This window comes from Typha latifolia, chromosome 1, assembly GCF_019914945.1.
Source record: "Typha latifolia isolate L0001 chromosome 1, TyphaL0001v2, whole genome shotgun sequence".
NCBI lineage: Eukaryota > Viridiplantae > Streptophyta > Magnoliopsida > Poales > Typhaceae > Typha > Typha latifolia.
Window position 1 is genome coordinate 17,798,013 of NC_133086.1, and position 27,990 is coordinate 17,826,002.

Here is a 27,990-nt window from a genome sequence, read left to right on the forward strand (position 1 = left end):
CAATTACAGGTACACATAAAAGATGTCCAATTTCTGTATAGATTGTAAGATATAAAGATAATTATATTTAGATTATTGAACTATTGGCCATTTTTATATAGACCATTTATTTTTCAAACACATTGTCTCTCAATAATAATGGAAAGTCATCGAAATGCTCTTTCCGTTGGTTAATCATTAGATTTTAGTCTTTAAAGGATCATTTCACCCTTATTTTTTTTTAAAAATTGATGTTAGGATGGTTATTTAATGTTCTTCATTTAACACCATTAAGAGTGGTATAAGATATTATAGTATGTAAAATGGATTATAGCTTGGGACCTAAACTAGATGTAATTAACCTTAAGATATATTTAGGGGCAGGGTCGCAGGGAGGTATACTACAGAATAGTTTGCTGAAGCAGCTGAACGATCTGATAGTACAACATGCCAATTCTTTATCCGCCTAACTGATTAGAACTTAGACCTATCAAGTATCATAGCTTGATCAGGGTCTTTCAGATAGCAAAAACCCAGAACAATATATAATGATCCAACAATCGTTACATTAATGACATTAATGGCCACCAGAAAGGATGAGTTAAGCAGCTCATGATTTGGCCTGTAATACTGGTCCTGGTAAACTTTTGACAACATATGGATCAATTACAAATGTACACATATGGAAGATGCAAATACTTAACTGGATACAAAAGGGACCAGACTTGTTTATTTCCCAAAATACACAGTAATGAATACACTCCATTGAAATGGAGAGGTAAAAATGTATGAGATTGATTTGATACTTTATCCGGGTCACAGGATACACCAAGGCGTTGAAAAAACAAAGTGGAACACCACTGCAGCCTCAGAATGGGATTGCAGAGTCAGGCCTCACACGATTCAAGCGGACTGTCCCAAGAATGTATTCAGGTAGTTCCTCCTCTTCCGTTGCCTGCAGTATAAAAGCTGACAGCATCAGGTAGCGAAAAGAAGAATGCCAGTAAAATTTAGAATATCTTGATGATGATTCACAGTTGGAGAGGAAACATAGGGGCATTATTAAACCAGAAATTCATCCATGTCATTGAATGGAAGTACAAAGAAATTACAACCGAAAATTTTCATATTTGGCTCAAGAGCTAAAACTTGAGACCGCAGTATAAATATGTATAACCACTAGTATTGGTAGGAGATATCTTAATTAGATAGGTGTATCCAAATTCCAGTTTTCTTTAGAAGCCTAAGGTACCCATAATAACAAGCTGCTTGATGCATTAAAAGATATGGCTTTTGGAAGAAAGATTAGACTATGATGAAGTCATTAATTGTTAAATGCATGGTAACTACTAAATGAGTAGGTTATGAAGTCAAAGGAAGAGCAAGAAAAGAAGCAACAAGTACCAAAAGGCTAAGAATTTTAGTCAAAATGCACTCACACTAGCACTTCATAACCAAGTATTGTTTTATTCTTCATGAAATACCATAGTATTGTTTTATTCATTTGCTCATTTTGTTCAAGATGACAGGTAAAAAGAGAAACATGATTCAATAAGACAAACCACAAGTTGCAAATTCAAAGATAAAGGTACCAAATTCAGATATGAAGTACAACGTATTTAGATATGAAGTACAACGTATTTTAATCACTTTCCTGAGCAATTACATCTTGGTTTCACTGTCAAATCCCAGTTCAAGAAAGCTGTGGTAAGTGGCAGCTGAGCCACACTGCACGTGGGAAGGAACACAGTCGAACAGTATCTAAATAATTAAAATTAAGAATGAAAGAAGATATTTGAACTTAAGCTCATGCTTAAGAGGAAGAGATGATGCAGAGGGAATCGAAGTCCGGCATGATAACCCACAATCGAGTATACACCAGTCCCCGAGGTCTCAAATGCTACAGTACCATGCCCCCCCCCCAACAAAGAGAGAACCGGTACAAAGGAAAACCATGATACTTTTGCCAACTAAATTTTATGATTTTCCTCCCAGATAAGAAGCCAAATAGATGATAAGTAGAAAAGAGTTGAATTGTTCTTTTGATTAGCTGTCCTTTAATCTTCATATGTAATATAAAATTGAAAGTTGTAAGTTGTAACACATCAAAAAATTAACATCAGAAAGGTACAGGGCAATAATTGTTATGGATCTATTCGATAAAATAAAAATTCATGGGGGTTTCATTAAAGTACCGAATAACAGCATTGCATACCTCAATCAGGATTGCAAGGTCAACAACAATGCTTGTGACATATCCAAGAACTAAACTGATGATACTCCTTGCTACAGATGAGGAGCCAATGTCAACATCAATCTGCACAGTAAATTTGATTAGCAAACTTGCAATCTTAAACTGCAGTTTACTAACTGCTGAACTCCTTGCTACACATGTATGCACACAATTAAAGTCCAGCACCTACGTAAAGAAAGCTCATGTAAGAGAAAAAATTCCATAGGATCATCAATATAAATACAACTTCTAGCCCAAATGGTGTCAGATGCATGAGCTGATACCACCTTACATGTTAAAGATGTTTTTTCCAAGACTCAGAAACACACCCTCAGAAGGCAAGGTAGTGAACCTTAATTCTAAGTGATGCCTCAAAAGGATATTTCTATGCATGATAATCCCGCTAATACAGGCATCATGAGAGGAAAATATGTACGCAGCCTTGTCGCAATTAGTGGATAGGTCGCTTCTGTGACTCAAACCCACAGTCTTAAAGCTTTGCAGTGTTAGGATAAAACAGTATTTTAAATGATCCTAAAGAATAAGCTGCATGAGATGTTACCACTAACAACAGGCCACTATATCCTTTGAAGGTGACAACTGACAAGAATCATCTGAAACAGATGCATCTTTTTGTATGTTCGATTTCCTCTGGTCAACACAAAATGTTCCCTCTTAAATCCCATCAACTTGTCCTTTTCCGATAAGGAATCTAATATACAATGAAAGGTAAGGTCTAATGTAGGACTTCATAAATAAAGATAAGCATTGAAATTTGCAAGTTAATCGTAAATTTCCAAACTATAAATTTTCAGTCTAACATGAGTTTGAACTTATGCAAGCAAGCATCATACCTGACAAATAACATACACAAAAATGTTGGCTGTATAGAAGTAACATATGGAAGCAATCATGACAGATGAAAGGATGGGATGTATCAAGTAAAGCTTCCATTACCTCTAAAAAGTTATCCTGGCGAAGGTATCTACATGTAACTGCTTTGCCCAATAGACAAGCTTTTGTTCCGACTGCTCGCTTGATCATCCAATAGCCCTATTCATCATGTTATACAAGTTGAAATCTTCATAACAGTCAATGGAAGTAAGAAAACAGCTAACTCTGCTAAGAAATGCATACCTCTATGATACTCGGTATAAGTTTAAATCTTGCATCTCGAAACACATCAGTTCCATCAATAAACCTACCCAACAAAGAGTCTTTTTTCACAGGTCTCTCTGCTCCATAGTAAAGAACTAAGCTGTAATTTGGTTTCGCAGGAATCTGTTGTTTACATAACATAGGTCAAAAACCTAAGTTAGTATAAAAGGAAAAGAAATTGATTCTATGTAGAAGAAGAAATGTAATAGAGGAGGAATTCATCTCTGATAATTCAATATTTTAAATGCCTCAAGTTTAACATTCTGCAACTTTCTCTTTCATAGGATGAAAGATTATGCATCCTGAAATAAGTATCCTTGACAGAATCATAAGATGCAGGATCATTGAGGTTTGTAGGTTTGCACAGTCCATAGGCAAAAAATCATCTTAGGTCATTGCATATGGAACTGTCAAGTCCCAGTAAAGTCATCGCAGTACCAATCCTAAATTTCATGTTGTTTCTATCATGTAACAAAACCTAATCTCAAATATGATTGAATCAGGAAAATCTTAGAAATGATGTCTACCCTACTTGGTCTCATAAATACTGTTGTAGTCTGCAAACAATATACAATAACAATATAAAGTACTTATGATACCAAATTTGGATGCAGCAATGAAGTTCCATAGTTCCTATAAGGGAAAGCAAGAATAGATATAAAAATTGAGAAAAGTTTATACAGACCTGTAAGTTTATAATGAGGATGAATGGGAGTTTTCTTCCAGCTTCTGACTGGTAAAGGGAAAATTTCTCAAGATTAGTACTCTGATAACTTTAAAGTTCAAGACACAGAAAAAAAGAAGAAAAAGTACATCTCAAAAGCCAACATCTAATCAATTTAACTGAAATAAAGATATATCTTCATATTAATATGCTGAAATGAAAAAAAAAGTGCAGGAAAGTAGTAATCTTGCAAATTATCTAATGGATATCTCTCTATTTTATCTTTTTTTATACTTACTCACACGTCTATTATTAGAGATTAGAGGTTCATATTGTTAGAAGAAGATAATTTATGAGCATTCCATTCTGTAAATTTATATTAAATCATAACAAAGTAGTGAGAATCAAAAGAGCTTCAAACTGGGCTTGATCAAGCTTGCTCATTTATGCCCTACTTGAACATATAGGAAGATGTGGATTTGTAATGGCCATCACATATTATGACGCGGTAAATTTACCAGAACTATGCATCTTTCATCTAGTTATAAGAAACCTTACAAATGCTTTACTCCTGGTATCTAGCAATGCTTTAAATCATGTGTTTATGATTTGCAAATACTTCCCAAGATAGATAGCCCAACAAATACTTTGCAGAAACTTAATTTGCACCTTTCAATTTTAAGTATTAGTGACATGCCGATCGTCATGATATTTATAGCTGAAGAACTACCATAAGATAGAACAGTATTCCTTCTCATCTCACTCTTTATCTCTCAGTCTCTTTGTTTCTGCTACTACAATTGATATGGCCAATAGGATAAAAGGGAAAGAAAATTCAGTATATTTAGACACAGAAAATGACATACAAATCAGAGGGCGTATGAACACACAATCTTGTTGATCCTTGACAAAGCTTTAGCGGCGATCAAATTTACCTGGACAAGGCATTTAGGATGTAGTGCAACTGTATCAGTGCAATCTTCAGCCTTAAACCAGTCAACAGCAAGAAGCTTCAGAAGTGGTTCTCCTCCAATAATCTATTGTTCAGTGAAGAAATATTAGCCATGAGTACCGAACATATAACACAAAAATGGATCTCCTCTGACAATCCATTACCCAATATAGAAATAAAATATTGGCACTTACGTGTACTAGCATATAACATGAAAAAGTTTTCATAAATTATGATGAAATATCAAGAGAAATTAGAGGACCAAAAATGCGCTAGTTGTTATATGATGAAAGAACAAATGGTGACCCTTTGACTGAAATAGAATAGAAAGCATCACCCAATATTAAGAGGAATGAAGCCAAGTATTTATGTTTAATGGATAAGGAACTTCTTTTGGTGATGACACACAAGAATTTGAAGTTGAAACTCATGGCAAACAACATATCTTATTTCTTCTCAAAATACACATTTTTTTGAATAGGTGTGCTCTCCAGAAACATGCTCTTCAGGGAGACGTCATTTCAAACTTTTAGCAAAAGGTCTCTTAGTCTCATAATCTCAGTATTAACTAGAACTATTTCAATTTTGAAGACTAACTTGACTTCAAATATAGGTTAATTTTGCTAGAAAGGGTACAGGTGCCCACCAACCTTGGAGGAATCTTTCAAGTATGTTTTCCCTCTTATCATAAACCCTTGCCCACCTGGAGAACTCCAACAGTTTCTGTCACTATCTGATGTTCCTTGTCGCAGAGAACCATGAAACTGACTAGGATCAATTGTGATTGGTGAGAAGCTGCCATCTAATTCACTGTTCTCCAGTGAAGCTGCATCCATGAAGAAGCTGGACTTCAGTAGTTATAGATGAACATGGAGATATCATCGTAAATTTATCATAGTCAACATCCTTATCTGTTGCAACAGAGTTAATTATGGAGAAAATGTCTCCCAGATAACAAACGAACACTTGTCATCTTGCGAAAAGCATAGATCTTAAAAGTAAACAATAACTATACCAAAGTTTGAAATTTAACTCGTAAGAACAACAAAAGACATTAAGATAGAGTTTTGTTCTCTATTTCTTTTTCTCATCTACTGAAGGGATATCAAGGAGCAAAAGCATGCTCAAAGAAAGTATGGCAAGCCATTGTTCAACTGCTGCTGGTTGAATCCGATTTACGAAATTGACAATAGCCTAGTAAAATTTACATTCTAAATTTGTGATTGCATTTTGTGCATTGGAAATAATCTAACTTTGCAAACATGTTTTCTGGCAATTCCTGCAAAGGGATTACTATGTGCCCTTCATGCATATGCAATAGTAATGACATTGCTGTGCATATATGATTTCTGAATATACATAGCAAAGAGGACAATTTTACATCTAAAATAATTTACCGAGGATAGATTAGTTTTAAACTGTAGGATGTACATCTAGAACCAAAAGATGGTTTATCGCTGGACATTCTATTGTTTTTCCTATAATTATTGTCGATTAATGATGATGACTGAAAATCATGGCTTGTTATCAGATGTAACAGGGCAATCAAGCACTAAGCAATGGCTTGTATAAACATGTGGAATCAGGTATTATTTGAGTGTATGAAAAAAAAATAGTACATGTAAAGAAGGTGTATTATCATAAATACAATCACATTCAGGTTGTAAATCTGCTTTATGTGAGCTAAAATGTACCAAAAGGCTGTAGTATCGCAGACTTATCATATAAAATGATAGCGCGAAGCAAATACTTGTGTATTTCAGAAAATTACTAATGACATCAATATGATCATGTACATGCAAAAGAAGTAAAAGACAAGATGTACAAAAGGTATATACAGATACTCAAGATTGGATCATTTTCATTGGTATTTATATTATCAATGGAAAAATGGCATGTCATAAAAGGTTGCCTCTTGCACTCTCTGAGCATATGTTTTTATATATGCAGATAATAAAAGAAGTAAAGATACAAGAAGAGATCACTAAACAGAGTATTTCAGCTTTATGTTTACGGAGATGACCTCTACTTTGCTTGAACGCAAAGCCTGCAATGGCCCATGAAACATTCTTCAGCTTTACTTTTCCAGCCTGATAAAAATGCATGTTTATTTTATTATTTTTCATGTACAGAGTGACCAGAGTATAAATGCTGAAAAGTATATGATGTTTCGGACTGGATATGCCAATTGTTAAGCATAACCTTAGGGGACTCATAATCATCATCACTATCTTCATCTTCCAAGGAATCACCATTAGCAATTGCATCATAGAACTCATCATTAAGTTCAGAACCCTCCAATTCGGCTCGAGTACTTGAAGTACCAGGGATTTTAGAATGCAAGATTGTAGAGGGAGAATCAGATGTCAAGGTAGGATTTGCTCCAAAATATTCTCTTAACCCTGTATAATCCAAGAATAAAAGGAGATTCCTGTTAAAAGAAGAAATTAGACACAGTTCAATGATGTCAGTTATGTTACACATCACAATATCCAATTAGCTATGGAGCACATACAGATTTCAGGCAGTTCATCTTCCATTAGGATTCTACACTTTTTTTTTGAAGAAAATAAATAAATACAGCTGTAGATATATGAGTGATTCAACAAGATTAAAACACATCGCAAAATAGTAAAAGAAAGTCTAAAAAGTATTTATCTCAAAATAACATAATGAACAAAAAGTTAACTCAACCTGCTACTTGGCATAGTAATGCATAATGTAAGGTTTTCTCGAAACTTGAAGGGTGCATTCTCTTCCATCTGTCCCAAAAACTGAAATGAAATTCTAGCATTTGAGTAACAAGGCATTTTGGGGTCGATGATGATGTATTTAGCCTCCTAATTTCCCAAGTTGAAGCTGAAATACAAGATTCAGTTAAGAATTAATGTTGCAAGAAATAATCACAACTGATCCATGCAGGAAGCTATATATCAGAGGCATACAAAGACAAACAGGATGAAATGTCGGGCAGACTCATTTATAAATTTCGTTTCATATCATGAAGCAATCATAAGGGGCATGACAGTAAAATCAGTAGCAGAATATCTTCCATCATCGAAGGATATTATAGTCTTAAATGATGTCTCAACCATATCATATCAGAATCATATATTCATACTAATGTCAAAGGATAATAATATGCAAAATATAGAGAACTGCCATACTATCAGTACATAAAGTGAAACGAGCACACGTTGAGTTGTTGACCATGATAAAAGATGAATGATGATACAAAAGGAGGGACTCACAACTTATGAATGGATGTTCTCATGCTTTATATTGTCAATTCACTATAAGATTTTGGGTCAATTGGTTTTTAGACATGGATCAAAGGGAGTTTTAAAAATCATGAGTTCAAACTTTGCCAAGCCCTAGCTAATCCTTATTTTCTATTGTCTATTATGATGCGGTATACTAGTGTAGAGATGTTGTATGCAAGGATGGTTGTGTCAAAGGCACATGCCGTGCCAATACCCGGTCAACACAACATGTGCTGGTCAGCATGCCGTGGCACGTCCCTATATGCCAGTGGCATGCCTCTAGCCCTCTACTATATTTTTTGGGATTTCTATATATGTTTTTTATTTAAGTATACATATTAAATCCTACATTAGAGTCATGTATTCATAGATAATATTGTAAATGATCTATTTTATCAAAAAAATTATAGCAATAATCAAGTAAAAATATAATTTAACACATAATATGATTAAATACATTACTTAATTGATAATAACTAAATAATTAAAACAAATACCTAGTTGAACATAGTTAATCTAATATGTCCCTGTATCAATGTTGATCTAATTTGGATGAATTTGACATAATAATTTTAGATTTTCCAAAATTTGGGGAAAATCTAATCGTGCTATAATTTTAACTAAAAATTATAAAACTTGGGTTCAAATCAACTCATATGGAGTTAATCTAATATGTTCATGTACAAATTTTGATCCAATTTGAATAAATTTGACATATTAATTTTAACTTTTTTTTAAGTTTGTGAGAAATTTTGAAGAAAATCATATTCTCTCTTTAATTCCTACATTTTAAATAGTATTTTTTATATATTTAACAGCAAAATGCTAGATCCATGTAAAAAGACCCTTACAAACAATAAATCTAACAAAATTGAGTTAAATCTGTTATTTGTACACACCAAATTAGTTTTTAAAGTGCAACAAAAAACCTTGTGCCAACCAACACGCCTTGGCAACGAGTTGTTGGCACACCCATGCCGAGTGCAGATACTCTATTGGCATGACAAGTGTCGATCACAGGGTGTGTCAATGACATAATCTTCCTTGTCTCCAAAGCCTCCAATAAGCCAATATCTTATTAAAGTGATGCTCCAAAACCTCCAATAATAAGTCAACAACCCTTTAGATTGACACGAGCCAAGTGATGCTCCAAAGTCTCCAATAATAAGTCAAGAACCTTTTAGATCAACACGAGCCAAGTGATGCTCCAAAGCCTCTACTAAGCCAATAGCCCTTTAGATTAGCACGGGTCAACAGATGCTCCAAAGCCTCCAATAAGCCAATAATTCATTAAAGATTAGTGGTGATGCTTCAAATCCTCCAATGAACTAATAAACAATTGAGGGTTAGTGGTGATGCTCCACTGCAATAAGCCAATAATCCATTAACGATAATTTTTTGTCTCCTTGTTTGTTGTTTGGCAGCCCACCTTATTAAAATTAGAGTGATAGTGATAGAAGGTGACAGAGGGTGAAAGAGAGGAGAAAGAGGAAATTAAGGAAGACTCTTAAGATTTCTTCTTCAAATCTCATTAAAAGGTAATTTTTTTTCTTTCATTCTCTTGAACTTTTTTATACCTTACAAACTAATTTAGGATGTACAAATACTAGATCTATCATTTGTAAGGGTTTTTTTTACATAAATTTAACATTTTGATGCAAGATCTATAAAAAATACTCTTAAAAATATAAAAATAAAGAGAAAAGACTATCAATGAAAAATGCTCTTTACAACGAGTAATACTATCAATATATGAGTTTTGAAGATTATTCTCGTGTTATTTTTGTGCCGACAAATAAAGCCTCTGATCCTCCCTATCATTTTATGTACAATTAGATTTTGATTTTAATTATTAAACTATTGTTAATTAGTGAATGTATTCAATATATTATGTGTTAAAAAATATTTCTACTTGATTATTGCTATATTTTTAAAAAATAGATCATTTACAAAATTAATCGAAGGATAAAAGACTCTAAAGTAGACTTTAATACATATATTCAAATTAAAACATCTCTAGATACTCTAAGATATATATTAGAGGTGTGTTAAAGGCATGCCAATGTGTGCTAGCGGCACGCAAAGGCGAGCCAACCGACACGGCACAACACATGCCTTCGACATGAGAATCCTAGTTTAGAGCACCATTTGACCCATGCTATGGCGGCTCACCACTACTAACCTTGATTGTATGTACTCTAATATATTATCTATCCACGTGTATTGTATGAGACTGCACATAAAAGAGCATGATTAGGCATGATATACATTATTAATCTAATACCAAGCAACTTAAGTTTTTGGGTCAACTAGTAATCTAACAATTCCCATGAATCAGAGTATATCCCATTTGAGTTAACAACACCCCAAAGGCTTGAGCATTGATGAATTCCAGTTGTAACATTATAAGCTAATAACAAAGGAGGAATTTAAGTGTGCTTATCACTCTGTGTGTGGTATAAGATTTTACCATGCTACTATTACACAAAATGGAAAGATAAGGACAACAGGAGTGGCGGTGAGGGGAAGGCAATAAATAAGGGAGGGAATGAGAGAGGAATAGCGGGGACCACAGCAACTCGACTATTTCTTGATGAGAAGAACAAACATGAGATAAGAAGAAGAAATTCAAGTTGAACTACATTAGTAGGGTAAGAAGAAGATATGCAAGTAAATTGAGCCTGAGCTGGCACCAACTATTCTTAGAAGCCAACTTATTAAATCAGTCATGCTTTAGGGTCAAGGTCAGATCGGTTGAGGCCCAAACTTGACCTGACCCAACCAAAAGAGATAACAGAGTACTGGAGGGAGGCTTGCCCGACCTGATTCAACCCAACCCGAGATTTCTTCTCTTCCTTGTTTCTTGTTCACATTGCAATATGGTTTACCTATAGCACTTGCACCCCTCTCCTTTCTCTCCATCCCTAACCACATATCCTTTTTGCTTTTTTCTCTATCTCCCCCACCACATATCCCTTTTGCTCTTTTCTATATCTCCCCCTCTCTTGCATCAGCACAAGAACTGTGCTGAAACGCAAAAGCCTTGCCACTCAGCATGTCTGATGTCAGTAGTGTTTTGATGGAACATAAACTTTGGATAATATCCAAAAAAGAGCATGTATAAATATGTATAAATAAATAAAAATATCACTTTATTCTCCATTATCTTTATGAAGTTTCTTGTCAAGTATGATACTTGTGTCATATTATTTGTGTCTGTACACACACAAACATTAAGTACAACAGACAATATTCAATACAATAATAGGAAAACTAATATGTATACGGACTAACATCACATTAAGAATGATACAGAATGAAACAAGGAAAGGAAAGAAATACACTTAACAACAGTAAGCTTCTTTCCCATCATTTGTGCGTTTGTGGACATAATATCATCTAAATCTTGAAAGGTAAACATGATTGAAGATTATTTGCTGCCATATTATGAATTACAAGGAAACATGGAGACAGGACAGATTCAGTAAATAGTAATAAATAAATGCAAGATATTTAAAAATAGAACATCTTACGGTTTATTTTTGTACGTCGATAACCAGATCTTGGAGGTTTTTTCTTGTGGACAGCAGGAAACTGTAGAATAGCTGCACGCGTGCATAAACATTACTTGAACATGCAACAGAAACAGTATGTCATATTATGTTATCAGCAATAAAATGAGCCTAAAGACTATAAATTGCTGGACTAATTTCGTTATACACTTATACTACAGGATGGAAGAAAGACTCAAGGTTTCCAAATAAAGCTGGTATGTTCTGTATATAATCCAACAAAATAAATGTCACACATGCTATAAATTTCAAAGATAATTCCTTAATAAGAGTAAGTAGACTCTGCATATGCATGAAAATTAGACAAGGAAAGAAGTAGCACATATTATTTTATGCCATTACTGTATGTCTTGAGAAATTTTATACCAAAGTTTTATACATCTAAATCTCCAATAAAACTAGATTTACGTAATAGAAATAAATATTTTCACATTATTACAATGCATAGTAATTGCTTGATAGGTTACTTACTATATGCCCCGTCTTGCCCGTGAAGCCACCTCCTAGAGAAAACAAAGTCCTGTTTTCCACTCCCCCTGAAACAGTGCTCAAAGTAATATGGTCAGAAATAGTCATTATGACAAAGAGTAAATAATAGGATTAGAAACAATCATTATTGTAACTTTTAAGTATCACTATGAATTCCAGTCATATCCGGTATTGTTTTCTTGTCAATACAAGTCGAACAACATCACTCATACCAGCAGTAAGAGACAGCTCACATGAAGAAAAAGTATAATTAATTGTTAAGTTATATAATAGAATATAATCCATAAATAGGCACTTATCTCAGCACACTTTTCTTATCCACTTGGATCATGGTGAAATTTCACCTTAAACCGAGACATTCCACCAAAACATTTAATGTTTTCAGACCCTTCTGATCTAAAACTTCCTGGAAACCAGCATCCAACCGAAACAACCTAATAACAACTTTTTAAGTACATATCAGATTTCAAGCAAAATTTGGCTTGAATCCATCTTGTACCAAACCTAATATCAATCACACTGTTTACATGTTTGATACGATTCGGACTTCACCGACGTCGTCTCGAGCATGGATTCACTTTAGGAGTGTTTTTATTTCATGTTTTAGTGTTTAATTTCCATTAAAATAAGTTTTCTGTAAGTCGCGTTCGAACGCGGGTGGAGTGAGTTCGAACGCGGTTTGTGAACGGGGTTGTGAACGTGGTGAAGAGAATGTACTGTGCGTTAGAACGCGGTGCGCAAATATCGACAGGCGCGTTCGATTGCGCGTTCGAACGCCTGCATCGCGTTCGCAAATCCAGAAGAGCGAACTCGGTGCGTTCGAACGCGATCGGGCGAGTTCGAACGCGGTCGACGAAAATTATGTTTTTAGGGTTAATTTGAGTTGTTGGTTAGCCTATAAAAGGGTGTGGTAGGCAACCAAATTGATGATTGATTATTGAGATTGAGTTTTGCCTTGCCTCCTTCGTCTTCTTCGCTCCCGTTCTCTCAATCCCCGGCGACGCCGCTTCGAACCTCCCTCGTCCGGCTAATCACCCTAGTCCCTTAGGGGTGGCCCTCTTCTCCCCCTTCGTCCAATCTATCCCACACTTGCCCTAATCCTTCCATCAACCACAACCCTTCCACCATCACTTTTCACCGGTGCCACCACATTAACGCCGGTCCTCCACCAACCATCATTACCTAGGATCTCGTGCCTCCATCCATGAATCCAAAACAGAGCATCCTGATGTTCGTCCACTAATCGGACGGTATCTCGAGATCCACAACTCCGATTCGCCTGAAACTTGATTTGTTGGAAAGCTCTTTTCTAGGGCGACAACATATCAAAATTTCACATCGATCCAACGATGGAATATTTTGGGATCTTATTTCAAAATTCCGTGCCATATCTAGTCCAGATCAAGAATTGGAAGAGATCGACCCTTTACCAAAAAGGCATGATCGTATCAATGTTATTAGACTTGTGTAATACAATGAAAAATAAGTTAAAGAAGAGTATTTACACAAATTTCAATTTGGACATATCGGCAATGAGAACAATGTGTTTGACTATTTCACTCATACTGTTATGCAGGTCTTTCTATTTTCTTCCAATTGTCCGTAATTTTCTCATGTTTTATAAATTTTCTGATAGTGCTTAAACTTTTTGAACTTCATTTGTTAAAATAAGTCCGAAATTGACAGACCAAAACCAGAAATTCGAAATGAAATGGCTGAAAGCCAGAAACAGTGGATCTGAAAAAAAATTCGAATCATGCTTAGGTTAGACAAGATATACCTGTTCTACATTCCCTTCATTTCTCAATCTCTTATCTATGCATATCTGTTGACTTCTCTTATCCTTTGTCTAGATATCTTTCTTTCCATTTTACTTCTTTCTTAAATCATATGAAGCATAGATATGTTGTTTACCTCTCCGTACTTGTATTCGATATGTATTGAACCCCGATAAAGCGCCGATACGGCCCAACATGTATCAGATCCAAATTAAAAAGATTAATTTTAATTTTTCAATACAGCTCCAACACGGTGGGATATGGCTTTGATAAAGTAGACGATACAGCTCTAATACATTTCTAGATCATCCAATCTTTTTTTTTCTTTTTTGCTAATAGATGATATAAAATATATAGTTTATATGTATATATGATTATCCAATCCTTTATGATACTTTAGGCCCTGTTTATTTGTAGAATAAGATTAATTCGAGAAGAAGTATTCTAATCTTTAATGCCAAAAAAAAGAGCTAATACCAGTACAAGTTATTTTATTATTTAGTTGAATATTAGTATAATGAAAAATAATTAGGAATAATTCATTTTTCACCCCTCTGAATTATCACAATTTTCCACAATGACCTCCTGAACTTTTTTTGGGTACACAATTACCTCCTAAACTCTCAAAAATACCTCATTCCCTTAACGTTATAGATGGAATCAATAAAATGACTAAATTGTCCCTCCACTTATAATGGTAGAAGAGTTAAGTGGCTTAGCTTAAAAATATATTTTAACTTTCTTTGTAAATTCCCTTATTGCCCCCCAACACCTCTTACCTTGCTCCTTCAACAGCAATAGATCTACCCCAACTATCTTCCTTCTCCTCCTCTTCTTCCAGTAGTAATGAATCTGTCCCAACTATCTTCCTCCTCGCCCTCTAGTAGAATGAACCTACTCCAACTATTTCCTTCCTCCTCCTCCAAAAGAAATGGATTTGCCCTAATAATTTGAGCCCGAGCTCGGCCATGGGAGAGAGGAGGCAATCGGAGTTGCTCTCGCCTAGCATCTTTGCCTCTCTAATCTATGAACCATATTCTTCTTCCTTCCTCCCAAAAGATTACTTTTTTATGCCCAAATCTTTAGATTGGATCTTTAGTGTTTTCTTACAATAGTTTAGGTGGTGTGGAAGAGGATAGTGATAGAGCATTTGTTAGGAATATTCAAATCTTTGAAGGGGAGAGTGCAATAGTGAGAGTATTAGAAGGAATTAGAGATGGCTGCGCTCCAAAATACTAATGTTTGGCTATCTAGCCGAAAGTGATGTCTTCACAATGGATCTTAGTGAAGAAGAACCTTGTTGCAGGTATTACTGGGAGCGGAATTGATACACTTAGTTAGGATCTTTTCTTATTGTATTAGTTATTTATTTTTATTAAAATAAAATTCTTGTAGATCGCGTTCGAACGCCCTTGCGAACGCCTGCATCAGGTTCTTAAATACAGAGAACGAATATTGTGCGTTCGAACGCAGTCGGGAGAGTTCGAACGACCACGCCTGCATCGCATTCGCACATACAGAGAACGTCTTTTGGTGCGTTCGGGCACGTTCGAACGCGATCGGCGGAAATCCTCTAGAATTAGGGTTACATATTATTTTAGGACTTGTTGGCTAGCCTCTATAAATATGTGGATGATAGTCAAATTCATTATGCGATTGGATTATTAATTTCTTGCCTCCTATCTTCTCTCTAGACTCTCTCCCTCCTCCCTCTTCACCACCCTTCTACCTATACCATTGGCAAGGTTTCTCCTAACTTCTAATCTCCCTCGTCTGTCGAATCACCCTTCTTCTTTGGGATCTCGACCATTTTGTTCCCTTCGTCTACATTCCTTAACCATATCCACCATCCACCTTCACCTCCATACCCATCCATAACCCTAACATCCACTTCACCCGTTACCACCACCATCACCCACGTTCTTTCGTGTTTTCATTCCAGTTGCAGTTCGAATCTGCGAAGGGCGTAAATACAAAAGTTGTAGATCAGGAAGTTACGAATCTAATCCACTTGGTTTCGTAATTTTCTAACTACCGGAGAATATTTGACGAATATTTTCCCACAGTTATGCGGACTGCTTCCTACAATAAATTCAGATCTTAAGGAATTGTTCCGTAGCCGATCTTTTGGTATAAGAACCTATCAGGAATGCTAGGTGCTTAAAATCTTGCAGGGATTGGATCATCACCTCAACTTGATCATGTGGCTGTGAGCTTTCCTAGTGGTAGAATTTTGATATTTGGTGGGTCGATGGCTATCTTGGATTAAAATAGTTGGAGAGCAACTTGAAGATACCATGAAGGTGGGAGGTCAATGATACCGGTTGGGAGAGAAGCTTAATGGTGCAAAGGATGATAGTTCAAGGGATGAAAAGGAAATCATTCCTAATAATAACATTTGATGTGATATAAAGTTGATATTAAAATAATGAAGAACAGTGAATTTGTATTAAAAATTGGTGACATTTTAAACTAAATGACTAAAATATTCTTGATTGGATGTAAAGTAGTAGCAATAATCAAGTTTTGTTTAATCTAGGGAAATAATCATAATTTCGAATTATTATTAAATTAATTTTTAAAAGTGATATAAAATAAGAGGAGAGAAAATGATGAATTAATATACGAGAAGAAGCTAAGTTATTTGTTAGTTACTACACCAGAATAATAAAGCTTATTCTAGAAGAAGGCTATTCATATTTCACAAGTGAATGGGAGTTTAAGGCTTTATTTATTTGATAATGAATTAAACATATAATTTAAAAGCATTTTAAATATCCAAATTAATTGTAGATTAATAGTTAAATTAGGTTTTAATGTTTCACTTACATTTTGAGTTTCATATCAGTTTCCGTTACAATATTATTCTAAAATTTTAGGCATGTAGATATTAAATCTATAGCTTTTTTTTCTTTTATCTTATCATTTCTGAGAATGTAATCAATTTTTACCACATGTTATAATGGTTGGCTGCAAATTGAAAATATATTATTTATTTATTGGCACATACATACCGTATAAGTATTCTACTTCAAGAATTTATCATATCCTCCATATCCGTGCTTTATCGCTTAAATCCTAATGTTTTGCGATGTTCCACTACCACCCTAATATGTCATCATGTTGTGCAGACACCGAGTTTGCAAAGCGGTCCTTTTACATTCACTAACTTGGCATGTTACATACATGGTTACATGGAGCAATAACATTGTTATTCCAATACTTTTTATGGTTTCAATCTGATGTGTCAAGTGTCCAGTATCTGCATTGTGAGCATACTGCGGATGCACAGGCATCAAGATACTGAGGAACAAATCATAAGGCACATAGCCTAGTATAAGAGTAGTCCAAAAGCACCTAGCCGAGTATCTAATGGCATCATAAATTTTGTAGATTCCAGAGCACATATTGTAGTATACAATTCCGAAGATAAATGTTCAGAAAGAATATGATGCTGATGCAGTAATATAGCTCAAAAGTTATCTACTTTTTTGCTGTGCCAAACTCTCTTTCCATAGATGGAATAAGAGATTGGTCACTAATGGCCACAGGAAAAGACAAAAGGATCTTCTGAAAGTAGGATAAACATACATACCAAGACAGGTACTTTGTATCATATATCCCATAAACAACATCACAATGTCCATCTATTGATTCCACCAATTCCAAGTGACCTGTCAACATATCCCACCTGCAAGGAGTCACTTTTAGAGGAAGTACCATAATTACCACAAAGCACCTATACTTTAACTTACTCGTATCTCTTTTGCCTTTCAAGACTGAGAATTACTTCAAATACAGTATCCAAATCTGCGTCAATGACACCAACAGACTTGAGAAGTACACCTTTTGCTCGCTGCTAAACAAGATGGAACTTTCAGAAAAAGGAAAAGTGATGTATATAACCATTTCCAATTAAATATTAAAATAGCATAAATAGTTAAATGGATGACGGATATTTCAAGAGGTTAATGCAGAATGTGACAATGGGTAATATTCCTTAGTTGTACCGAGTCAAATAAATGTCGACACACAAAACTTAATATAGCAAGAATGACATCAATGGTAGCCGTTACATTTAATATAGACCAATGCAAGGAATCTTCAAAACTTTGATTAGCTCATCATCCTATTTAATTTAGTAAACAGTTTGCATATTGTGCTTTTCGATCACAGAAAAATGGAAAGAAACTAGTAAACAAATAATTTCCTTTGACCAAATTTGCCAAGTTAAACAACATTAGAATGAATCTTTTACCACCCTTTCAGTTACTGTTGTTTCCAAAGAAAGAACCATTATCAGAATAAGAATTAAGGAGTCCCAGATACTACAAAGAAAGAACTATTATCAGAAAAAGAATTAAGGAATCCCAAATACTTTTTGCCTTCGCGGTTTTCAAGCTTCTAAATCCAGTTTCAATTGTATTTGTCACACAGTACATCAGATCATAATTGCAGAGATTTTCCATCTTAAAAACATGATGCACTTAGTTTCAGATTTTGCAAGCCTCATTAACCTGAAAAATTCTGCACTTCCACTATAGTGAGTGAAACCTGCAACAGACAGGCATACTACAGAATATGGAAAACTAGGTCCATAACAGACTAACGTTGAACACCCTAAATCGTTCTCATGAGTGCAAACTTTGTACAACTGTACATACCCATAAATTTTAAACGTATAACAGTATAAAAGGTCAACAAAATGCAAATTAATACAACCACATAATCCAGCAAAGTGAGAAAGAGTCACCTTTGAATTAGCAACATCCTCAAAAATTCTGATACCTGCATGCCAAGGAGGGTTTAGAATTTAGCTATGTCACCTGAAGAAGATAAAGACATTTGAATATAACATGAAAATAACAAGTCCCCAAATTTGTTTCTGTATATTATCTACATGGTATTCATAATTGGGCATAGAAGTCATAAATTCATTAAATCTGTTCAAACGAAGAACAGGAACAAGTAATCAATATATAATAAAACTTAAACTAATGATTCAGGATCTGTAGCATCATAAGTCATAACATTACCAAACAAGAATTGTTGTGCCAAGTGTGCTGACAGAAAATAGGTCAATATATATCATGCTGAATCAGCACTAATATAGGGGGGTATCTCGATACACCCCCGTGGTGACCAGCATTGAACCCATGCCAACCCTATGATGACTCGTATCAACCTCGTGGCGACTATATGCCAAACTGGCACACATTATTCAGCAGCAAGGTGTATCCCTGTGCCATTGGCACACAATCATAATATCATCGTCAACAGTTACATTTTTTGACCTTTTGGTTTAAAACTCTAAATGCCATGTCAATTCATACAAATCTAAACTGTTAAAATTTTAAAATAGTCAAACAACAAAACTGTTCAAGTTATGTATTTAAATCTCATCAGAAGCAAGCTTAATGCATATAGTGATATAACCAGACCGTAAAAAGAGTACATCTCAAGAAATGTTAATTGTGAGACAACTTATAAGGAAATGGTCTTCAAATTTGCTTATTCCTTGGGTGATCTTTGCCTAGATTTACCTAATGGTCTTGTTGATAATGACAAGCTGTCCTTTCGTTAATTATGCAGAGCAGAAAATTTCAAAGAATTATCTTAAGATTCTTAATCTCTTCTAATCAATTCACAGAATTTCTCTTTAACACATTCCCTCATGGAACTACAAAAAAAATAAAGATAAATCACATATCCTCGAGCTTCTCTTTTGTACTATTAACTCTTTCATTCTACTATCTGAATGTCAATCTTTTAAATTTTAAACTACTAGATTTTCACCTGAGTTGAATTTGAAGACCTGATCACGATGTAAAGAACTTGATAGATCAACAGGAATAACTGATATGCTCTAGAAAAGGTCCCAATTTGGTGTCTAGTATTTCCATCAACTAGTATTAGATATACAAGACAGCATACTAATCAAGTAATATAGATGAATATTTATAGTTAAAAAAATATTAGAAGAACTGAAACTTCAACTCCACGTTGGATGTGACATGAAAGCTCATGCATCAAGATCAGTCGTCAGGTCCTAAATCCTAATGGGAAAACGGCCTAGCAGATAGGGGTAGTAAGGGAGGCTAATGTGATACCACATAGGAATTTGCGTATTGCATATTATGCACTTTGTCATGATGTGCACGGATGTCTGTGGCCTGCAATAAAGATAGCTTCAATTTAGAATTCCAAATTTCAACCTAGCCAAATTATGGAGTAATACATGAAGAATCTAGAGTGTTCTACCTTTTTTACTTGATATGACAGTTTATTATTAGAACAAAAAAAATTTATGGGTTTCTAAGATTATTTATCTTCCTTTCTTTTCTTTGCTTACACTGCTTCTTTGCTGCTAATAGTTATTTTTAAATATATTTTTATCAGGGAATGCAATGTAAAGCACAAACACCATCATATAGACTTCTTCCCAACAATATGGCATGGGGACGGCTCATAATTTGAAATACCAGAAGTATGGCTAAAATAAACAAGGTCATGCAATGGAACTCTTGGAGTGTACGCTCTAATGTGAGGACTACTACATAAACTAACTTCAACTATTTGATAACCACTTATTATTCAGCTAAAAAGAAAACATCAAGCCACAAATTTGCACACGTAGAAGTTACAAAAGTGCTACAAGAAGCATGGCTAAGACAACTACCATTAACTGCATGAACACATTTCCATTCATGAGCTTCAAATGCGTCGCCTGAATCACTTTTATATGTGTTTGCTCTGCCATTAGTTCCAAGATCTGAAGCTTGTCGAAGAAATGCCTCTGGACCTGTGACCGGAAATTTGCAAGAATTTAAAAAACACAATTGACATAAATGGCATAGTTTTTCAGCAATATAAGCTTTACTGCTTTATTACATGTATCTCTAAGTGAACAAGCATGGATATAAGAACTTGTCCAAGATAAAGTCAACATTAGAATTACCCCCTATATAACATCTTGGTACTCAACTGAGCAGCTACAAAGGTTTAGAAGTTGAAACAGTTAAAGAACCTTCAACCAAGCACCTCAAAGAGCATTGTATTTCAATAGCTAGATAGGTGTTATTGTAACTTTACATTTGGACTCTTATATCTGATTTCATGATAGAAAAGTAGCTACTATTATTTGCACTGACTTTTATACATATTAAAATAACTATGGACTTCTGAGATTATTTTATTGGATTTATAATTGTCTAACCTGTTAAGAGTATAAAAGGAATAAACTTATCATCCTCTATCTTTTTAAGCTTTGAGAGCAATTGGTGAATTATTCTTGTTAATTGAACTCAATAAGTTGATCAATTTTTAGATAAAGTTCAACTTCTCCTATTTTTAAATGTGGGCAGATGCTGGCTAAGTTGAACACTTCCAACAAAAATCTAGCATACCATGTCACTACCAATACAACTTTTAACTTGCATATCAAGCAAAAGCAAGCATAAAAATGAAAAAGGTGGAGCATCTTTGAATTGTGATCTTATGACCCAATCAATTGGAACCCCTTACATTAGCCCTTCAGCTCCCATTGTATTATAAGAATGATCGTTATTCACCTTGTCTTGACAAGCTTCTATCAAGCCATCTGACGCAACACTTGTTTTCATGGGCACTCAAGTTCAGTGGTAATATAGATCACAACACACAAAGGGGGCGGATTGATTTCGTGTAACTGCATCTATGCGCCTCAAGTGTAATATGAAAATCAGTTTCTGTTTCATGGATGCCATAATATAGCCTTTTTCAATTGCCAAGTTAGGCCTAGATATAACATCTTGACATCGACTCAAATTAAGTGGGTGTCAAAACAAAATTTCTTAAGCTTTGGTGAGAAGAAAAAAGATAAGGATCTAAATTTTTTACTCAAGTCGGTATCTCATTTTGATCTGCAGATGCAAGCATGCAGCATCTAGAAATACATGAAACCAAATGGCCCAAGAATTAAAAAAAACTACATCCGCAATTTAGTCAAATAACATTTTCTTATTTGACCTTGTATCTCAAATTGTATCTGTTAAAGGAAGGGCATCCCAGCACACAAGGTTCTCATCAATATAGATTTATTGTTTTAGGGACTAGGCCAAGAGATATTTAACCTTCCCCTCAGAACTGACTCTTGACTTTCCATGACCCAAGACATAAAAGTGCATATGGTAAAGACTTAGATGCACACCAAGTCCTGGTCTTACTGTCTCCATCAAACATGTATCTAGCAGTATAAGTATAACTATTATGTCTCTGTCCATGCAATGGCATTTCCATAAGTCCTAGTGATGCTCCAGATTGTTTCATATAGTGAATAGTTCCACCAAATATTCAGTTGAACTTTTTGTCAATTGCAATTACTTGTTTGTGCTAATCAGAGTTTTAAGCAAGGTTCCAAAAATCGGGATCGAGATCGGCCGTTCGAAAAAACGATACGTATCGGCTGTATCGGTCGTATCGGCCTATCGGCCGCCTGTATCGGATCGGACTATTTTAATTAAATAAAATTCTAAATATTATTAAAAATATTGAGAAATTTTTAAAAATTTAGAAAAAATTATAAGAAAATAAGAAATAATAATTACTCACATATAAAGCCTAAAAAGTAAAAATCTCTTTTTCTCCCTCTCTTCTTTTTTATCCCTCTAATTGTTAGTCTAAAGTATTCATTCTCTCTCACACTCTTTTTTTCTATCTTTTTCTTTCTCTCTCTTTCTCACCCTTTTTTTTTAATCTTTCCCTCTCCCTCACTCTCTTCCTTTTTTCCTCTCTCTCATACCCTTTTTTTTAAATCTTTCCCTCTCCCTCACTCTCTCTTCCTTTTTTCCTCTCTCTCATACCCTTTTTTTTAATCTTTCCCTCTCCCTCACTCTCTCTCCCTTTTTCCCTCTCTCTCTCTCTCTCTCTCTCTCTCTCTCTCTCTCTCTCTCTCTCTCTCTTTCTCTCTCATACCCTCTTTTTTATTTAATCTTTCCCTCTCTCTCTCACTCTCTCTTTCTTTTTCCCTCTCTCTCTCTCCCTTTCTCTCCCTCACTCTCCCTTCCTCTTTTTCTCTCTCTCTCTCTCCCTCTCTCTCTAGTTGCTGCTGACAGCAGTAGTTGTCAGTTGCTGCTGTCAGCAGACAGCTGCCTGCTGCAGCCGCCTGCAGCAGGCCGAAACTAGGTGGATCGGGATCGGCCGAAACTCGAATCCTTGGTTTTAAGTCAAGTTGCATACTTGACATACATCAATGGTTCTCAAACTTTGAGAATTGAGTACATGTTTCAGAATGGGCATGTAAAAGTTTCTTTTTATCAAGGAATAAATTTTGTATATGAGGATGTTACAATTTGCAACTGTATTATGACTGATGCAGCCGGTGTTGCACATAGCTACAAGCTAGCATGTTCTTATAGTAGATGTTTCTGACTCATAACATTAGGAAGAACAGTGAGACCTTAAATATGAGGAAGTATCACACAACATTGGCAGGTCTCTGTAAAGTGTTATCACCATGTGTACATGTAGAATGTGGAAAAAGTTTGTTTTGGTTGTACAAGTCGATACTTTTTTACACCATTTTTCAATATCTTAATTAGACCCCTGTGTTTTACATTAATTACAGAAAACAGTCAAAAAAAACACTACTTATGGTGCTTTTTATATATATAATGACAAATGTAAGGGTTGCTAATGATGTTATCAGTGATTTAATGAAAAATGCAGGGACCAGATTGAAAATAACAAAGACAGAGTATGAAAGATGATAAACACATAAAGCTTATAGAGACTCTAGGATTCATCAAGAACATTACCAGTCATAAAATGATCCAGAAAAAAGAAGAAAAAAGAATCTATGAATTCACCTTTTCCTATTCTTATAAGCTTCCCCAGGTCTCGTGCATATCTCCTAACTCGTGGTCGATGCCCATCAAGGTTAAGCCTAAAAGTTTACAAAAGCTGAATGAGAAAGAATTATCTTAAAAATTAAAATAGGATATCTCACTATCTCAGACTCACAAAGAGGAAAAGAAGTGAAACTCAAGAAAAATTTAAAAAGTTACATTCATGATCATTTAGATAATTAGATCTAGGAAATTAACATACTCAGTCTCAGTGCTTAATCTATGTCGGGTGCTTCCTCTCAAAAGGTCATAGTCAGCCTGTTTGAGAAGTTGCATGAATCAGAGTAGGAGGAAGATAAAGAATCAAGTAATAAAAGAGTACAAGAAAGATCTAAAGAGAGAAGCATGGTCCGCAATTCAAAAAAAGTAATCAGCTACAAATGTAACAGAATTCAGTAAGCATAAGAAAGACAGTTGTGGCAATAAAAGGCAAAATAAAATCTAAAGAAATTAGAAGAACATCAGCTACTCACGGAAGCATATGATGTTATTACTATGTTTACTTGATTGTTATTATGTTTACTCGATTTTAGTTGCATATTATTTGGATGCTAAGTGGTTATAACTCTCTTAATATGGAGGAATCCAATCATGCCATTTAGCTGCCAATAATAGGGATAAGTTACATTTTACATCAACTCAAGGAGTATAAAGGCCTAAGTGGCATTGTTAGGTTATTGACCAAATTCCACTTAAAAACAGAACCAATCTCTATGGAAAATAGCCCGTGATAGAGACAACCTAGAGAGAATATCAAATGTCAATTTGTCAAACAGCTAGATGACAAAAATATACAAAAGGAACATATAAAAATTGAGGGACGAGCAATTGGATAGGAACTGCACAACAACTGGAGTAACAATCCATCTCAAAAGCAAGCATATCGTAAGACAGTTTTTCTGAATACGTAGTTGTTTATGAGCTCAAATACCAAACTGTATGTGCATGTGCGAGTTTACCCTAGGAATACTTAAATAGCATTATAAATGAGACTATGATTTACTTGAAATAAGTGGAATGCTCACTAAATGTTCAGCTAGGATCCTGCATAGGCATTCTTTCTGCAAGTGCTCAAATACATAACAAAAGCTTATGTAAAATTCAAACCAACGTCATCAACTTTATTTTATCTTTTCTTTCCTCTTGAGACCACAGTATAAGCAAAAAACTAACAATAAGAAACCACAGTATAAGCAAAAAATAAACAAGTATCAGCAAGTAATCAAATAACAATAAAAAACCACAGTATAAGCAAGAAAATAAACTCAGCTGAGTATGCATGTGGAAATAAAAACAATCACTGCTACATATATGCACTTCTTTATCTTTATAAATTATATTAAGGTACTTTCTAGATACCTGTTGCTTGGCCTGCTCAAAAGCTTCTATCCATTTGTGTGCCTCTCCAGGAGAAGCACAAGCAATCTAGTAAAGGAACATTAGAAAAGAAAATCAAGCATAGCTACTTACTGTCATGAAATCAGGCGTAAGATATCACCAACAAAAGAATGCTAAACACGTGAAGCAAAGTATGACGCGACAGAGTACATAATTGCGTATAAGACCAAGAAGCTGAGAGATGAAAAGAAGTTGCATATTTTCACCTTACATGCAAAAGAATATGAAATATATTGAAAGATGAGCAGAATGTTATCACATGATCTAATAGTAGGCTGAGATCATCCGAAGAACAAAAAGTGAAGAATAGTGGAGCTTAAATGAAGTAATAAAACGCATTTCCAAATTCTAAGATCTGACTATGTCAAACTTATAAATGTATGAAGTACTAAAAGACTAGGATTGATGATTGACAAAGATATTTGAACTCCTTAAAGTTGCTGGTGCATTCTTATCACAATCTATGTTACTGGTTAAAGAAGACATGAGAATACTGGTATATAGTTACCAATTGAATAATAATAATAATAGTCCTACTACTACTACTACTACTAACAACAACAATAAGTGGGTTCTCCACTAAAGATTGAAATGAGTGATATGGCAGTTTGTACAAAACATTCCTTGTTATAAATAGGTGTGTAAATGAGCTTAGCTTGAGTGAGCCTAATTTGAGCTCGAGCATTAAAACAAGCCCATTTCGATCGTAATCCAAGCCTTATTCCAGCCGGTTGGATCAAGCTTGATTTAAGATTAAATTACATAAGGCTTGACTATAGTTTAAATTAAATAAGGTTTGACTAAAGGATTAGATTGAGTCAAGCCTGAATTGAGCCGAACTCAAGTTCCTTGACTATTTTGACAGCCCTAAATATAAAGGATCATAAATGCTTAAAATTTGATAGAACTGAACAGTTTTACTAACATGGCATTCAACAGGATGTTCATGTATATAGAAAAGTTACAAGTTTCAAGTAGAAATTACAATATTTACAAATTCACCTCCCATAAAGTAGATAAAAAGAACAAGCAAATACCTCTCCTTTTTTTGTTTTGTCCAGACGGTTGTAAAACTTCATAACATAAAGAACCTAATTAGAATAGTTCACTGTTAGATGGACAGATTACTGAAAGAATAATTCTATTGCAAGACAAAAGAAAAGAACCTGAAATCAACCAAAAGGAAGTTCGGACAAGGTTCCAGTTTGGAAAAATCTTGATCAAAATAAATATCCGTTGTTGCTGAAAGGAACAGGAAGCAAAGTAAAAGATTACCATTTCATTTATATTCCGCCGACCTATTTCCTCCACCATAAGAGTGTGACTTATGACACCTTTCCTGATAGGTTTCTGCAGCAATGGATATAGAAAAAAGAATTCCATAAGCATTCAAACCAGAAATCAGAAACCTTTAGATTCTACAAAGGGGGAAAGAAAAAGAAGATATAGGGGCAATAGGGAAAGTTTCATTTTCCACCCTGTCTCTTAATGGTACTATGTTTCACACCAAAAATTTTCATTGTTTATGGATAGAGCCCAATGTTTCAAGCTTTTGCTCAAAATTTTACTACACATTTGGAGGAGAGAGAAGATGTTCTGGAACCATCAGGCGGAAAACCTAACAAGTAAAACTTGCCTTAAAAAGGCCTATCATTGTAAAAATTTAGCACGAAGGGAATGACCAAGAATGTCAAATTCATGCTTTAGAGACAAATTGAGCAGTTATTACTTACATGTTGTGGAAAAGGGAATTATGAACATCTTACATTTTCACTTTAGTATGATATAGTCTTGCATTAGGCAAATAAAGCTCATAAATTGAAATATATGTTCCACAAATTGGCAGAAAAAATTAAACCCTTCCAGTTCTACTTCGTTGAACAGTCATTCTCAACTTATGTCAGACCAGATATTTTGTTTATGAAAAGATGATTAATTAAACCCAAATCTTTTTCACCCGGTACAACGATCCGGCTTTCAAACAGAAGCCTAAGTCAAAAATTCAAAATGAAACCTCAATTGACCCACAACCAAAAAGGTCCAATCTTCGGAAAAGAGAGAGGATACTAACAATGCCAGAGAATTCATGAGGATCCCTCTTGTACATGGCGACGTACTTCCCCCGGAGAAGGAGAAATCGGAGGTGGCAATACTCGTGCCCGATCGAGTTGACGCCGAGGTGGTAGACCCAACCAGAGTACTCGATTCCGCTACTACCGCGGCTTCCGCTGGAGCCGTCATCATCCGCCAAGCTCTCCCTCTCCGAATCCTCTCCAGCCGCCACCTCCTTCGATGTCATCGTCTCCTTCCTTTCCAACCCTCGAAGGAGAAGAGATTCGAGTCTCTCCTCTCTTTCTTGGAGCTCCTCTCTCTCTCTCGATCCAAGAAAGGGAGAGGAGGACCGGGGGTGAAAAGATCCGTTGGTTTGGCGTAGTTCACTGGCGGTGGGCGGGGAGGGCTCCTCGCCCAAGCTGGCACCTAAATAGTCGAGGAACGTCCACGGAGGCGACGCGGTGGAGGGCGAAGCCGGTTTCGTTGATCCCGCGGACCCGCGATGGTTGTCAGGCTGTGCGATCAGAGATGTTGTTCCGTTTGGTGGACCAATAACTTCCCGACAAGT

The 27,990-nt window shown here is 35.2% G+C and overlaps 1 protein-coding gene across 2 annotated transcripts; it reads right to left on the bottom strand.

Moving 5' to 3' along the window:
- Window positions 1–502: 502 nt before the first annotated feature.
- Window positions 503–27,980, bottom strand: LOC140787053 (protein ENHANCED DISEASE RESISTANCE 2). 2 transcript variants are annotated; one of them, XM_073135814.1, is made up of 22 exons: window positions 27,442–27,980; window positions 26,646–26,720; window positions 26,408–26,461; window positions 25,332–25,397; window positions 24,175–24,230; window positions 23,934–24,010; window positions 20,768–20,890; window positions 18,842–18,876; window positions 17,844–17,947; window positions 17,684–17,779; window positions 12,293–12,357; window positions 11,783–11,854; window positions 7,681–7,845; window positions 7,189–7,388; window positions 7,010–7,076; window positions 5,637–5,812; window positions 4,970–5,071; window positions 4,056–4,103; window positions 3,350–3,493; window positions 3,170–3,265; window positions 2,195–2,296; window positions 503–934 (listed from the first exon to the last, which is right to left on the bottom strand). In XM_073135814.1, the coding sequence occupies exons 1-22, from the start codon at window positions 27,667–27,669 to the stop codon at window positions 848–850; spliced, it is 2,238 nt and encodes a 745-aa protein (XP_072991915.1). In that variant the 5' UTR covers window positions 27,670–27,980; the 3' UTR covers window positions 503–847. The 2 variants fall into 2 exon arrangements, with proteins under 2 accessions (XP_072991915.1, XP_072991908.1); XM_073135807.1 differs by having other exon boundaries at window positions 17,844–17,944; window positions 27,442–27,977.
- Window positions 27,981–27,990: the final 10 nt, after the last annotated feature.

Excerpts from the sequence above, each read along its gene's own strand:
- LOC140787053 (XM_073135814.1), bottom strand. The coding sequence starts at position 27,669 with ATGACATCGAAGGAGGTGGCGGCTGGAGAGGATTCGGAGAGGGAGAGC. Across the intron at positions 26,462-26,645 it reads GGCGGAATATAAATGAAATG|GTTCTTTATGTTATGAAGTT; the intron begins GTAATCTTTTAC and ends TATTCTAATTAG. Across the intron at positions 2,297-3,169 it reads GCCAGGATAACTTTTTAGAG|ATTGATGTTGACATTGGCTC; the intron begins GTAATGGAAGCT and ends TTTACTGTGCAG.